At 49.0% G+C, this 15,929-nt stretch overlaps 1 protein-coding gene across 1 annotated transcript in view; it reads left to right on the top strand.

Annotated features, from left to right (window-relative positions):
• CACNA1S (calcium voltage-gated channel subunit alpha1 S) overlaps window positions 1-15,929 on the top strand; it is a 422,207-nt gene that overhangs the window by 84,298 nt on the left and 321,980 nt on the right. Inside the window, exon 4 of the mRNA XM_077270340.1 lies at window positions 92-231. Within this exon, the coding sequence (XP_077126455.1) occupies window positions 92-231 (140 nt within the window). The remainder of the gene's footprint in view (window positions 1-91; window positions 232-15,929) is intronic.

Below are 15,929 nucleotides of genomic sequence, written 5' to 3'. Positions count from 1 at the left end.
AAACCTGTAAGAGTGTGTTTTTTTTTGTTTTATTTTAAGAAAAACAGTTTTGCATAATTTTTTTCAATTAATTGCAATTCTCAACTTACAGGGTATTCTCGGTAGTCTTGGAGCAAATTAATAAGCTGCAAGGTATACCAGCCCCTGGAGGAAAAGGAACTGGATTTAATGTCAAGGCTTTAAGAGCATTTCGTGTTTTGCGGCCACTTCGTCTCGTATCTGGAGTTCCCAGTAAGTAATTATAACATTCAAATCTATTCAGATATTCCAGTGTGTAACATTTGTATGGCTACGTTCACATTTGCGGCCAGCGCCGCAGCGTCGGGCGCCGCAGCGGCATGCGTCATGCGCCCCTATATTTAACATGGGGGCGCATGGACATGCGGCGCACTTGCGTTTTGCGTCGCTGCGGCGCCCGCGTCGGGGCGCAGAGGACGCAGCAAGTTGCATTTTTGCTGCGTCCAAATTCAATGAAAAAAACGACGCATGCGGCGCAAAACGCAGCGTTGTGCATGCGTTTTGCTGCGTTTTTGTTTGCGTTGTGCGCTGCGGCGCCGACGCTGCGGCGCACAACGCAAATGTGAACGTAGCCTTAAAGAGTTTTTTCAAAGATTAAAGGAGTTGTCCACTACTAGGACAACCCCTTCTTAACTTAAATGTTTGGACTAAAATAATAAAGTCTATACTCACCTCTTGTGCCGCCGCCATTCCCACGGTGTTGGCACCCGCACTCTCCGGGCCTGTGATGCGGTGTTGTGACACATGACACCGGTTCTCAATCAGCGCTGTCTCCACCTTCGTATGAACTGAACATGAAGAGGAATCAAGGGATCAATTGCAGCCAAACTTCCTCTTCATATTCAGTTTGTCTGAAGGTGGAAACAGTGACGTCAGCGCTGATTGGGCAAAGGCATCACATGTCATTCCACCGCATCACAGCCCTGGGACCACGAGTGCCGACATCGCTGGAACGGAGTCGGCATGAGAGGTGAGTATAAGCTTTATTATGTTATCGGGGCATAACAGTTAGTTTAAAAAGTGGTTGTCCTAGTAGTGGACAACTCCGTTAAATGGTCACTGTCATTTCAAACAACTAGTTCTCATTAAAAAAAAAAAAAGTATTAGTAATGCGATGAAAATTGTAAATTACTTTTATTTTAAAAATTATCTGTTTCTGGAGCGGCCCCCAGACGCATTACATCGGGGTACTCGGTACCGGGTCTATCGGTTCTGAGGATGTCACGGTGGCCCGACCCGGTCCGTGGTCCTGCTAAGGGGCGCCCAATAAAGGTGTAGGTGATGGTGTAGGTCGCAGCAAATAACGAGGACACAGGGTTGCAGTCTCTTTACCTCTTTACTGAAGGCTTCGGCATCCGCAATCCAGAGCACTGCTATCAGGGCTGGCTGAGACCGGCCGGTCCGAAGGCACATCCAGAGTTCCCTTTGCAGGTGGAAATCAGTGCCTACCTACTAGCGCCTGGGTGTTGTAGTACTTCCCTGCTGAGCACCACGGGATAGTCCTCACAACTGTCGTGTATGTTTCTGTTCTTTCTCTCCGTCCCCCAGATGATATGGATAGGACGCACCCGTATGACGGGGTAGGCCTGGAGTTATTTTATAGGGAAGCCCCTCTCCCACAATTGCCTCCGTTGTCTTCATTAGGTGATTAAGGTGAGGCAGCCAACCTAAAATTAACTGCCCTGCCGTTGGTTTGAAGTAATGCGTGGAGCCCAATACTTCCTCGGCGTTCCGGCCACCGGCTACGCGCCTCAGTAGGATGTTGCCGATCTCGGGGCACGACTCCTACTGGTTCTATCGCCTTTGAGCTGTGATCTCGTTTCTCACTTCTCCACAATATACTTCGCTTTGTGTCCTTTCTTAAGATGCCGCCGCAATGGCCTCTGTCAGGATCCCACCCATGACAAGGACCCCCCTGGATCTTTCCAAGCAACGCTCTTCTCTCACTAGATGTTACCTGGGCAAAACCCAGTCAGCTTCTTCCTAACTTCCTATCCAACCCCCAGTTTTACCAGAGTGTGAGGAGTGGCCTAATACATGGAACCCTTTGCTCCCCCTGGTGGCCGGAGTGTGAAGTGTAATGTGTGACTGTGATACCTGGTCAGGTGAACTCCTTTAGTGCAATCAGACGTACCATCACTCCCCTTAGTGGCGGAGCGACAGTACTGCAACGACCAGGACTCTGGGGCGCTGCACTCCCCCCCAGTTAAATCCAGTACTCCCGGACTGGGAAAGAAGAACAACAATACATGTTAGCAAAAGACATACAAAATTTTGAAATGCAATAAACAAGTAAATGTAACAGTGCTTCCCTTTATGGGAGGTAAGAACACTTGAACGTTACAAACAAAAACATATCTACATAGTGCTTAAGATTTTAAATAACACTCATTAAATAACTAACTATAAATAACCATTATTACCCAGCCGGGTATACTATCCACTATCTACTTAAGTGCAAACTTTTCTCGAACAATAATTTAACTACTCCTTTAAGGGCGTAAAGCAGGGACCCACTAAAGGCATACTACAAGACTAAAAGTGCAAATCAACATTTTCCTGAGCTCTCTTTCTCCTATGCAGGACTCTCTGGTCTACCCCCACGGGTGTTGTGAATTAGACTTTTTGGCTCCCTCTTGTGGTTACTAGTGATATGACTCTGGGATTGTCTTTCCTCAGTTTGGCACCCACCTGGGTCGTTAGTCCAGGGGAGTTGCTATATTAGCTTCCTGGATCCTTAGTCCAGTGCCTGGCATCGTTGTAATCAGATCCTTTCTGTTTGCTCCTGTCTGCTGGTCCGGGTTCGTGTAAAATTAAGCTAAGTCCTGCTTCTTTGTTTTTTGGTTATTTGCTTGCTCTCATTTTTGTCCAGCTTGTACTAAATGTGATTCCTGACCTTGCTGGAAGCTCTAGGGGGCTGGTGTTCTCCCCCCGGGCCGTTAGACGGTTCGGGGGTTCTTGAATATCCAGCGTGGATTTTTTGATAGGGTTTTTGCTGACCATATAAGTCATCTTACTATATTCTGCTATTAGCTAGTGGGCCTCTCTTTGCTAAATACCTAGCTCATTCTTACGTTTGTCTTTTCTTCTTACCTCACCGTTATTATTTGTTGGGGGCTTGTATCCAACTTTTGGGGTCTTTTCTCTGGAGGCAAGAAAGGTCTATCTTTTCCCTTCTAGGGTTAGTTAGTTCTCCGGCTGGCGCGAGACGTCTAGAACCAACGTAGGCACGTTCCCCGGCTGCTGCTATTTGTGGTGCTAGGATTAGCTATACGGTCAGCCCAGTTACCACTGCCCTATGAGCTGGATTTTTGTGTTTGCAGACTTAGTAATTATTTCTGAGACCCTCTGCCATTGGGGTCATAACAGTATGCCAGGCCAACATTGAATGTTTAATGCATTGCTGAAGTGGGATTATAAGAAAGGAAATTCTGAGTTTTTTTTTTTTTTTTCCTCTCTTCCTCCCCTTTACCTCTGAGTGGCTTGTGCTTGCTGCAGACATGAATGTCCAGACTCTGATTACAAGTGTGGATCAGCTTGCTGCTCGTGTGCAGGGCATACAAGATTTTGTTACCAGTAGTCCTATGTCTGAACCTAAAATACCTATTCCTGAACTGTTCTCTGGAGACCGATTTAAGTTTAGGAATTTCAGGAATAATTGTAAATTGTTTCTATCTCTGAGACCCCGTTCGTCTGGAGATTCAGCTCAGCAAGTTAAAATTGTTATCTCTTTTTTACGGGGCGACCCTCAGGATTGGGCTTTCTCGCTAGCGCCAGGAGATCCGGCATTGGCAAATATTGATGCGTTTTTTCTGGCGCTCGGATTGCTTTACGAGGAACCCAATCTTGAAGTTCAGGCAGAAAAAGCCTTGCTGGCTATTTCTCAGGGCCAGGATGAAGCTGAAGTGTATTGCCAAAAATTTCGGAAATGGTCCGTGCTTACTCAGTGGAATGAGTGTGCTCTGGCCGCAAATTTCAGAAATGGCCTTTCTGAAGCCATTAAGAAAGTGATGGTGGGTTTCCCCATTCCTACAAGTCTGAATGATTCCATGGCGCTGGCTATTCAAATTGACCGGCGTTTGCGGGAGCGCAAAACCGCTAATCCTCTGGTGGTGTTGTCTGAACAAACACCTGATTTAATGCAATGTGATAGAATTCAGACTAGAAATGAGCGGAAAAATCATAGACGTCAGAATGGGTTGTGTTTTTACTGTGGTGATTCTACACATGTTATATCAGCATGCTCTAAACGCCTTACAAGGGTTGTTAGTCCTGTCGCCATTGGTAATTTGCAACCTAAATTTATTTTGTCTGTGACTTTAATTTGCTCATTGTCTTCTTACCCTGTTATGGCGTTTGTGGATTCAGGTGCTGCCCTGAGTCTTATGGATCTGTCGTTTGCCAAGAGCTGTGGTTTTGTTCTTGAACCGTTGGTAAATCCTATTCCTCTTAGAGGTATTGATGCTACGCCATTGGCGGAAAATAAACCGCAGTTTTGGACGCAGGTAACCATGTGCATGACTCCTGAACATCGGGAGGTGATTCGTTTTCTTGTTCTGCATAAAATGCATGATTTGGTCGTTTTGGGTCTGCCATGGTTACAGACCCACAATCCAGTCTTGGATTGGAAGGCAATGTCTGTGTCAAGTTGGGGCTGTCAGGGAATTCATGCTGATTTCCCGCCAGTGTCTATTGCTTCCTCTACTCCTTCGGAAGTTCCTGAGTATTTGTCTGATTATCAGGATGTATTCAGCGAGTCCAGGTCCAGTGCTCTGCCTCCTCATAGGGACTGTGACTGCGCCATAAATTTGATTCCAGGTAGTAAATTTCCTAAGGGAAGACTATTTAATCTGTCTGTACCTGAGCATGCCGCAATGCGTTCGTATATCAAGGAGTCTCTGGAGAAGGGGCATATCCGTCCATCCTCTTCCCCTCTTGGTGCGGGATTCTTTTTTGTGGCCAAGAAGGATGGATCTTTGAGACCTTGTATTGACTATCGGCTTCTGAATAAAATCACTGTTAAATTTCAGTATCCTTTGCCTCTGTTGTCGGACTTGTTTGCCCGGATTAAAGGTGCCAAGTGGTTCACCAAGATAGATCTTCGTGGTGCGTACAACCTTGTGCGCATTAAGCAAGGAGATGAATGGAAGACAGCATTTAATACGCCCGAAGGTCATTTTGAGTACTTGGTGATGCCTTTTGGGCTCTCTAATGCTCCCTCAGTGTTTCAGCCCTTTATGCATGATATTTTCCGGAAGTATCTGGATAAATTTATGATTGTTTATCTGGATGATATTCTGGTTTTCTCTGAAGATTGGGACTCACATGTGGAGCAGGTCAGGATGGTGTTTCAGGTTTTGCGTGAGAATGCTTTATTTGTTAAGGGCTCAAAGTGTCTCTTTGGAGTACAGAAGGTTCCCTTTTTGGGGTTTATTTTTTCACCTTCTGCTGTGGAGATGGACCCAGTCAAGGTCCGAGCTATTCATGATTGGACTCAACCCACGTCAGTTAAGAGTCTTCAGAAGTTCTTGGGTTTTGCTAACTTCTACCGTCGTTTTATCGCTAATTTTTCTAGCGTTGTTAAACCTTTGACGGATATGACCAAGAAAGGTTCTGATGTTGCTAACTGGGCTCCTGCAGCCGTGGAGGCGTTCCAAGAGTTGAAGCGCCGGTTTAATTCGGCGCCTGTTTTGTGCCAGCCTGATGTCTCACTTCCCTTTCAGGTCGAAGTGGATGCTTCTGAGATTGGGGCAGGGGCCGTTTTGTCGCAGAGAGGCCCTGGTTGCTCGGTAATGAGACCATGTGCTTTCTTCTCTAGGAAGTTTTCGCCTGCTGAGCGGAATTATGATGTTGGCAATCGGGAGTTGCTGGCCATGAAGTGGGCATTTGAGGAGTGGCGTCATTGGCTCGAGGGTGCTAAGCATCGTGTGGTGGTCTTGACTGATCACAAAAATTTGATGTATCTCGAGTCTGCTAAACGCCTGAATCCTAGACAGGCCCGCTGGTCATTGTTTTTCTCCCATTTTGACTTTGTGGTCTCGTATTTACCAGGTTCAAAGAATGTGAAGGCTGATGCTCTTTCAAGGAGCTTTGTGCCTGACTCTCCTGGAGTCGCAGAACCAGTTGGTATTCTTAAAGAGGGAGTTATCTTGTCGGCCATTTCTCCCGATTTGCGACGTGTGTTGCAGAGATTTCAGGCTGGTAGACCTGACTCTTGTCCACCTGACAGACTGTTTGTTCCTGATAAGTGGACCAGCAGAGTCATTTCCGAGGTTCATTCCTCGGTGTTGGCAGGGCATCCCGGAATTTTTGGCACCAGAGATCTGGTGGCTAGGTCCTTTTGGTGGCCTTCCTTGTCACGGGATGTGCGGTCATTTGTGCAGTCCTGTGGGACTTGTGCTCGAGCTAAGCCTTGCTGTTCTCGTGCCAGCGGGTTGCTCTTGCCCTTGCCTGTCCCGAAGAGGCCTTGGACACACATTTCCATGAATTTCATTTCAGATCTCCCGGTGTCTCAGGGCATGTCTGTCATCTGGGTGGTGTGTGATCGCTTTTCTAAAATGGTCCATTTGGTGCCTTTGCCTAAGCTGCCTTCCTCTTCCGATCTGGTTCCTGTGTTCTTTCAGAATGTGGTTCGTTTACATGGCATTCCTGAGAATATTGTGTCTGACAGAGGATCCCAGTTTGTTTCCAGGTTCTGGCGATCCTTTTGTGCTAGGATGGGCATTGATTTGTCATTGTCGTCTGCCTTTCATCCTCAGACTAATGGACAAACGGAGCGAACTAATCAGACTCTGGAGGCTTATTTGAGGTGTTTTGTTTCGGCAGATCAGGATGATTGGGTGACCTTCTTGCCGTTGGCTGAGTTTGCCCTTAATAATCGGGCTAGTTCCGCTACTTTGGTTTCGCCATTTTTCTGCAACTCTGGTTTCCACCCTCGTTTTTCCTCGGGACATGTGGAGCCTTCTGACTGTCCTGGGGTAGATTCTGTGGTGGATAGGTTGCAGCAGATCTGGAATCATGTGGTGGACAACTTAAAGTTGTCACAGGAGAAGGCTCAGCGTTTTGCCAACCGCCGCCGCGGTGTGGGTCCCCGACTTCGTGTTGGGGATTTGGTATGGCTGTCTTCTCGATTTGTTCCGATGAAGGTCTCCTCTCCTAAATTTAAGCCTCGCTTCATCGGTCCTTACAAGATATTGGAAATCCTTAATCCTGTGTCCTTTCGCTTGGATCTTCCGGTGTCGTTTACCATTCACAACGTGTTCCATAGGTCTTTGTTGCGGCGGTACGTTGTACCTGTGGTTCCTTCTGTTGAGCCTCCTGCTCCGGTGTTGGTTGAGGGCGAGTTGGAGTACTGGTGGAGAAGATCTTGGATTCTCGTCTCTCCAGACGGAGGCTTCAGTATCTGGTCAAGTGGAAGGGCTATGGTCAGGAGGATAATTCCTGGGTGGTTGCCTCTGATGTGCATGCGGCCGATTTAGTTCGTGCCTTTCACGCTGCTCATCCTGATCGCCCTGGTGGTCTTGGTGAGGGTTCGGTGACCCCTCCTTAAGGGGGGGGTACTGTTGTGAATTAGACTTTTTGGCTCCCTCTTGTGGTTACTAGTGATATGACTCTGGGATTGTCTTTCCTCAGTTTGGCACCCACCTGGGTCATTAGTCCAGGGGAGTTGCTATATTAGCTTCCTGGATCCTTAGTCCAGTGCCTGGCATCGTTGTAATCAGATCCTTTCTGTTTGCTCCTGTCTGCTGGTCCGGGTTCGTGCAAAATTAAGCTAAGTCCTGCTTCTTTGTTTTTTGGTTATTTGCTTGCTCTCATTTTTGTCCAGCTTGTACTAAATGTGATTCCTGACCTTGCTGGAAGCTCTAGGGGGCTGGTGTTCTCCCCCCGGGCCGTTAGACGGTTCGGGGGTTCTTGAATATCCAGCGTGGATTTTTTGATAGGGGTTTTGCTGACCATATAAGTCATCTTACTATATTCTGCTATTAGCTAGTGGGCCTCTCTTTGCTAAATACCTAGCTCATTCTTACGTTTGTCTTTTCTTCTTACCTCACCGTTATTATTTGTTGGGGGCTTGTATCCAACTTTTGGGGTCTTTTCTCTGGAGGCAAGAAAGGTCTATCTTTTCCCTTCTAGGGTTAGTTAGTTCTCCGGCTGGCGCGAGACGTCTAGAACCAACGTAGGCACGTTCCCCGGCTGCTGCTATTTGTGGTGCTAGGATTAGCTATACGGTCAGCCCAGTTACCACTGCCCTATGAGCTGTTTTTTTGTGTTTGCAGACTTAGTAATTATTTTTGAGACCCTCTGACATTGGGGTCATAACACACGGGCCTACTGCATCTTTCCTTGGCTCTCTATCATTAGTTCCGATAATCACTTTAACTTCAATTTTATTCACATATCATTATCAACATTTCGATTCCTCATCACTATTTTTCTATCTACATACTACTATGTAAAACATTATTACTATCCAACTTTCTTAAAGCAACATTATATCTCGGCCAATTGCAACAGTGAACATTCCCTTTAAGAGGGACATCTCAAGTCTCTTTGAGGTAGTGCAACTCTCAATTTGCAAGTCTGCAGTAAACAAGAACTTCTGCGCTGTATCCGGGAACAGTCTCTTCAAAAAGCTCTTTCCTTTGTAAAACCAGTAGGGGCACCTTTAAGAAGGTGCAACTATTTACAGCAACAGTTTGTGAATCATTCACCATCCATGATTCGGCAGTCTTTTAAAACAGTGATGAACTTTGTGCAAACATAAAACTTCAGGGATCCCGGGTAAACGAAGGGACCCCTTTAAGAACTAACCCTGGTCGGGTTTAAAGCAGCAAAACAAGAAAAGCAGTTTTAGAGAACTATTTACAGTTGTTCTGATTCTGGGGTTTACTCCTGTTCAGGCGGCCGCAGCTCCACAGGTAGCAATGGGCGAGGCCATCTGCCCGGATACCTGCGGCTACCGGGTGTTGTACCAGGAGCTCCCTTACTCCAATCAGGGGTCTGGGTACCCACAGTTTTGGATCCGGAGATGGCCTGGGCCAGGGCCGGACTGGGACTAAAATTCAGCCCTGGCATTTGAAGTTACACAGGCCCACTTGTCACATGGTGACTTTATAATATCTTTGTACACTTGTAGGCAGGGCCGGTTTTAGGCAAAGTGGGGCCCTACGCCTAGGCAAAGTTTAAAATGGGGCCCAAAATGCTAACATATTGCACATCACACAAAAGCATTTCAGTTGTATTTACAAGCGCTGAGTTCAGGCCGCTAAATGAGTTTGATCGACAATACTGAAGTTGTTCAACACTTGTTTCCCGGCCTCTTTCCACTGTCTGAGAAAGAATGATGGGACAGAACGATCACTAACAGATCACTAACCGATCCCCATACAGTATCATGTTATCAGCTGCACATCTACAGTTTACAGCGGCGATGTGCTGCTGAGAACAATGATTTTTGTTTTGGCAAAAACAATCTGAATATGCAGCATTTTACTTGTTTAGTAAAATACACCCCATAGTCCTCCATATATTATAATGTGCTCCACAGTCCTCCATATAGTATAATACACTCCCTATAGTCCTCCATATATTAAAATACACTGCTCAGTCCTCCACATAGTATAATGCACTCCTCATAGTCCTCCATATAGCATAATACAATCCTCATAGTGCTCCACATAGTATAATGCACCGCCATAGTCATCCATGTAGTACAATTCACTTCCCATAGTATGATGCACCCCATAGTTCTTCATATAGTATAACGTATTCCCCATAGTCTTCGATATAGTATAATGCAGCCCACATATAGTATAATGTAGCCACCACCCTACAGAATATAATGCGGCAACCACAGAGTATAATGCAGCCACCCCACAGAGTATAATGTAACCCTATAGAATATAATACAGCCCACCTCCCCATAATATATAATGTAGCCCCCCATAGAATATAATGCAGCCCCCATAGTATATAACACAACCTCCCCCATAGTATATAACACAACCTCCCCCATAGAATATAATATACCCCCACAATAGTATATACCACAGCCACATAGTACATAACATGGCCTCCCCATAGAAGATAATATACTCCCCATAGTATATAGCAAAGCCCGCATAGTAGATAACACAGCCCACACAGTAGTATATACAGCACAACCCACACAGTAGTATATACAGCACAGCCCACACAGTAGTATATACAGCACAGCCCGCACAGTAGTATATACAGCACAGCCCGCACAGTAGTATATACAGCACAGCCCGCACAGTAGTATATACAGCACAGCCCGCACAGTGGTAAATCCAGCACAGCCCGCACAGTGGTATATCCAGCACAGCCCGCACAGTGGTATATACAGCACAGCCCGCAGAGTGGTATATCCAGCACAGCCCGCACAGTGGTATATCCAGCACAGCCCGCACAGTGGTATATCCAGCACAGCCCGCACAGTTGTATATCCAGCACATCCCGCACAGTTGTATATCCAGCACAGCCCGCACAGGGGTATATCCAGCACAGCCCGCACAGTGGTATATCCAGCACAGTCCGCACAGTGGTATATCCAGCACAGCCCGCACAGTGGTATATCCAGAACAGCCCACACAGTGGTATATCCAGCACAGCTTGCACAGTGGTATATCCAGAACAACCCGCACAGTTGTATATCCAGCACAGCCCGCACAGTGGTATATCCAGCACAGCCTGCACAGTTGTATATCCAGCACAGCCTGCACAGTCGTATATCCAGCACAGCCCGCACAGTGGTATATCCAGCACAGCACGCACAGTGGTATATCCAGCACAGCCCGCACAGTGGTATATCCACCACAGCCCGCACAGTGGTATATACAGCACAGCCCGCACAGTGTGGTATATCCAGCACAGCCCACACAGTGGTATATCCAGCACAGCCCACACAGTGGTATATCCAGCACAGCCCACACAGTGGTATATCCAGCACAGCCCGCACAGTGGTATATCCAGCACAGCCCGCACAGTTGTATATCCAGCACAGCCCGCACAGTGGTATATCCAGCACAGCCCGCACAGTGGTATATCCAGCACAGCCCGCACAGTGGCACAGCCCGCACAGTGGTATATCCAGCACAGCCCGGATCTCTCCTCCTTCCCCCCCCCGAGAATGTCCCCACAGTCCAGTAAAAAAAACAAAAAAAACACTCTCCTCACCATTCCTCTTGCCCGCGTTGCTTCCTGTTCCTGTCTCAGCGGCTGCAGTCTGCCCGGGATACAGCAGGTGCGCCTTGATATGACGTCATCGCGCACCCGCAGTGTCAGAGGCAGAGCGGGGAATGATGGGAGAGGGAGCGTCTGTAGACGCTCTCTCCTCCATCATTGCATTCAACTGTACCGGCGTCATAGACGCCGGTATAGTTGAATGCGGCGGCAGGGGGTGAGTCGGCGGCGGCGGGGGGAGGCGGATCGAGCGGCCCACGACTGGCACTGGCCCTTCTGGTATTTGCCAGAAGTGCCCGATGGCCAGTCCGGCCCTGGCCTGGGCACTAGCCATCACCGCGGTCAGTTCTCTAGCCACAATGGTGGCGGTGGTGGCAACGGTGCAGGTTGTAGTTTTGACAATGGTGCACGTCAGGGTAGCAACGGTGGTCTTTGTGGTAACCGTAGCCTGACCACGAGGGGGCGCAACTGCCATGGGAGACACTTTCCTTGGCGCTTCGGGTGTAGGTGCTACTAAGTCTCGCTGTTTGTGCACGTTTAGCGCAAACCAGCCCTTCTCCCCGAAGTGCCTGGTGTAGGTGACAATGTCTCCCGGGTAAAGATCCCGGTCCGGGTGGCCTTCTCTGATGTGGGACTCTACATCTCGCCGGTTTACAAAGACCTCGGCATACAGGTCTGGCTCTTTAATAAAGCCCCAACCCCCATGGAGTCTAAAAGCCACGACGGTACCTTGCCTGCGCGGGGCCTGGTGGGTAGTGCGGTCCTTGCGGGCCCGGTCCTTCACCTCCAGGTCCTGCTGGTGATGGGCCTCCAGCTGGGCCTGGTACTCCTTCTCCTCCTTCTCCCACCGTTGGTCTAGCTGGGCCTGGTATTCCTCCCAGCTAAGGGCCTCCACCATCTCCCCTTCATGCGTCTTCACCCCGGGGAACCCCATGAAGTTGGAGCCTGGGTTCACCCAGCGGCATAGAGTCTGCTCCGCATAGACCTCACCCGACACGGTGGTTGGCAAGATTGGGGCCTTGAGGAACTGCTCCATACCCGTGGCCTGATCCCAGGGTGCAAGGCGCTGGAGTCTATGGGTACCAGGGGGAGGTGGTGCCGCAACGGGGCCTATCAGCAGGTCCTCGGCTGGCGGGGCAGGGTCAGCGTGCTTACCGGCCTGCGCGGCGTCTTCCATCGCGGCTGGCTCCGCTGGCGGTGACGTCGGTGGGAGCATCGGCAGCAGCTCCGGCAGCGGTACAGGAACCGATTTCAGAGAATCCTCCGCTGGCGTCTCCTGGTATGAGGCCTTGGTTTCCACCCGTAGTTGGAGGAGTTGCCCAATCAATTCCTCCATCTCGATCTGCAGGAGGCCGGTTCCAATCGTGGTGATCTGGCTGCTATGCTCTTCCGGGTAGCTGGGGGAGTCCTCTACTTCAACCCCGCATTCTGGATCTGAGCGACTGGCCATGGCGTCCTCCACGTGGCTCGCTTGCTGGTCTTTTTCTCGCTCTCTCCTTCGTGGGCGGTTTCACTTTCTTTGTCTCCGCCCTCCATTGAGGATCAGGAGGCGGATCTCGGCTGCTGACGGACACGTCCTCAAGGTACAAAAATATTTAGACTGGGCGGCCATTGTTCTTCGCGCTCTTCAGTTTGTCCACGCCCACAAATCCATGCCCTTCTTCTTCTCCTGCGCTCCTTGTTGCGCTGTAATGGTGGCAGTTTTGGCGGGAATTTTTGGCGGCAAATAGCAATACACAGCCTTTGCAATAAATCACGGTTCAAGCACAATTCAGTCACAGTTCCAGGGCACACATGACCTGATTCTTCAGGCTTAATTAGATCCTGTTCGTGACGCCAAGTTGGAGCGGCCCCCAGACGCAGGACATCGGGGTACTCGGTACCGGGTCTGTTGGTTCTGAGGATGTCACGGTGGCCCGACCCGGTCTGTGGTCCTGCTAAGGGGCGCCCAATAAAGGTGTACGTGGTGGTGTAGGTCGCAGCAAATAACGAGGACACAGGGTTGCAGTCTCTTTACCTCTTTACTGAAGGCTTCGGCATCCGCAATCCAGAGCACTGCTAACAGGGCTGGCTGAGACCGGCCGGTCCGAAGGCACATCCAGAGTTCCCTTTGCAGGTGGAAATCAGTGCCTACCTACTAGCGCCTGGGTGTTGTAGTACTTCCCTGCTGAGCACCACGGGATAGTCCTCACAACTGTCGTGTATGTTTCTGTTCTTTCTCTCCGTCCCCCAGATGATATGGATAGGACGCACCCGTATGACGGACCCTAGAGACGCCCCTCTCCCACAATTGCCTCCGTTGTCTTCATTAGGTGATTAAGGTGAGGCAGCCAACCTAAAATTAACTGCCCTGCCGTTGGTTTGAAGTAATGCGTGGAGCCCAATACTTCCTCGGCGTTCCGGCCACCGGCTACGCGCCTCAGTAGGATGTTGCCGATCTCGGGGCACGACTCCTACTGGTTCTATCGCCTTTGTGCTGTGATCTCGTTTCTCACTTCTCCACAATATACTTCGCTTCATGTCCTTTCTTAAGATGCCGCCGCAATGAAGTTCAGGCGCGGCTCCATAACGATCTGTCCTTTCGCTAGGCCTCTGTCAGGATCCCACCCCTGACAGGGACCCCTGTCATGATTCTCAATGGCGAGAGAACATAGCCCAGCATATATGAGAACTAGCTCTTGGAAGATGGAAACTATACTGACCATGAACTAAACCTGCCGCACAACTAGAAGTGGCCGGGTAGCATGCCTACGTTTTTTTATCCCTAGATGCCCAGCGCCAGCCGGAGAACTACCTAATCCTAGCAGAGGAAAAGACAGTCCTGGCTCACCTCTAGAGAAATTTTCCCAAAAGGCAGACAGAGGCCCCCACATATATTGGCGGTGATTTAAGATGAAATGACAAACGTAGTATGAAAATAGGTTTAGCAAAATCGAGGTCCGCTTACTAGATAGCATGAAGACAGAAAGGGCACTTTCATGGTCAGCAGAAAACCCTATCAAAACACCATCCAGAAATTACTTTAAGACTCTAGCATTAACTCATAACACCAGAGTGGCAATTTCCGCTCACAAGAGCTTTCCAGACACAGTAACGAAACAGCAGCTGTGAACAGGAACAAAATGCAAAAACACACAAGGACAAAAGTCCAACTTAGCTGGGAGTTGTCTAGTAGCAGGAACATGCACAGAAAGGCTACTGATTACATTGTTGACCGGCATGAAACTGACAGAGGAGCAAGGTTATATAGCGACTCCCACATCCTGATAGGAGCAGGTGAACAGAGGGGATGATGCACACAAGTTAAATTCCACAAGTGGCCACCGGGGGAGCCCAGAATCCAATTTCACAACAGTACCCCCCCCTCAAGGAGGGGGCACCGAACCCTCACCAGAACCACCAGGGCGATCAGGATGAGCCCTATGAAAGGCACGGACAAGATCGGAGGCATGAACATCAGAGGCAGTGACCCAAGAATTATCCTCCTGACCGTATCCCTTCCATTTGACCAGATACTGGAGTTTCCGTCTGGAAACACGAGAGTCCAAGATCTTTTCCACAACGTACTCCAACTCACCCTCAACCAACACCGGAGCAGGAGGCTCAACGGAAGGCACAGCTGGTACCTCATACCTGCGCAACAATGACCGATGAAAAACATTATGAATCGAAAAGGATGCAGGGAGGTCCAAACGGAAGGACACAGGGTTAAGAATCTCCAATATCTTGTACGGGCCGATGAACCGAGGCTTAAACTTAGGAGAAGAAACCCTCATAGGGACAAAACGAGAAGACAACCACACCAAGTCCCCAACACAAAGCCGAGGACCAACACGACGACGGCGGTTGGCAAAAAGCTGAGTCTTCTCCTGGGACAACTTCAAATTGTCCACCACCTGCCCCCAAATCTGATGCAACCTCTCCACCACAGCATCCACTCCAGGACAATCCGAAGATTCCACTTGACCGGAGGAAAATCGAGGATGAAACCCCGAATTACAGAAAAACGGGGACACCAAGGTGGCAGAGCTGGCCCGATTATTGAGGGCGAACTCCGCCAAAGGCAAAAAAGCAACCCAATCATCCTGATCCGCAGACACAAAACACCTCAAATATGTCTCCAAGGTCTGATTAGTCCGCTCGGTCTGGCCATTAGTCTGAGGATGGAAAGCAGACGAAAAAGACAAATCTATGCCCATCCTAGCACAGAATGCCCGCCAAAATCTAGACACGAATTGGGTCCCTCTGTCAGAAACGATATTCTCCGGAATACCATGCAAACGAACAACATTTTGAAAAAACAGAGGAACCAACTCGGAAGAAGAAGGCAACTTAGGCAAGGGAACCAGATGGACCATCTTAGAGAAACGGTCACACACCACCCAGATGACAGACATCTTCTGAGAAACAGGCAGATCCGAAATAAAATCCATCGAGATGTGCGTCCAAGGCCTCTTCGGGATAGGCAAGGGTAACAACAGTCCACTAGCCCGAGAACAACAAGGCTTGGCCCGAGCACAAACGTCACAAGACTGCACAAAGCCTCGCACATCTCGTGACAGGGAAGGCCACCAGAAGGACCTTGCCACCAAATCCCTGGTACCAAAGATTCCAGGATGACCTGCCAACGCAGAAGAATGAACCTCAGAGATGACTCTACTGGTCCAATCATCAGGAACAAACAGTCTGCCAGGTGGGCAACGATCAGG

This window comes from Ranitomeya variabilis, chromosome 1 (assembly GCF_051348905.1).
Source record: "Ranitomeya variabilis isolate aRanVar5 chromosome 1, aRanVar5.hap1, whole genome shotgun sequence".
NCBI lineage: Eukaryota > Metazoa > Chordata > Amphibia > Anura > Dendrobatidae > Ranitomeya > Ranitomeya variabilis.
Note: the sequence above shows the minus strand (reverse complement) of the source record. Positions and strands in the feature narration are given on the sequence as shown.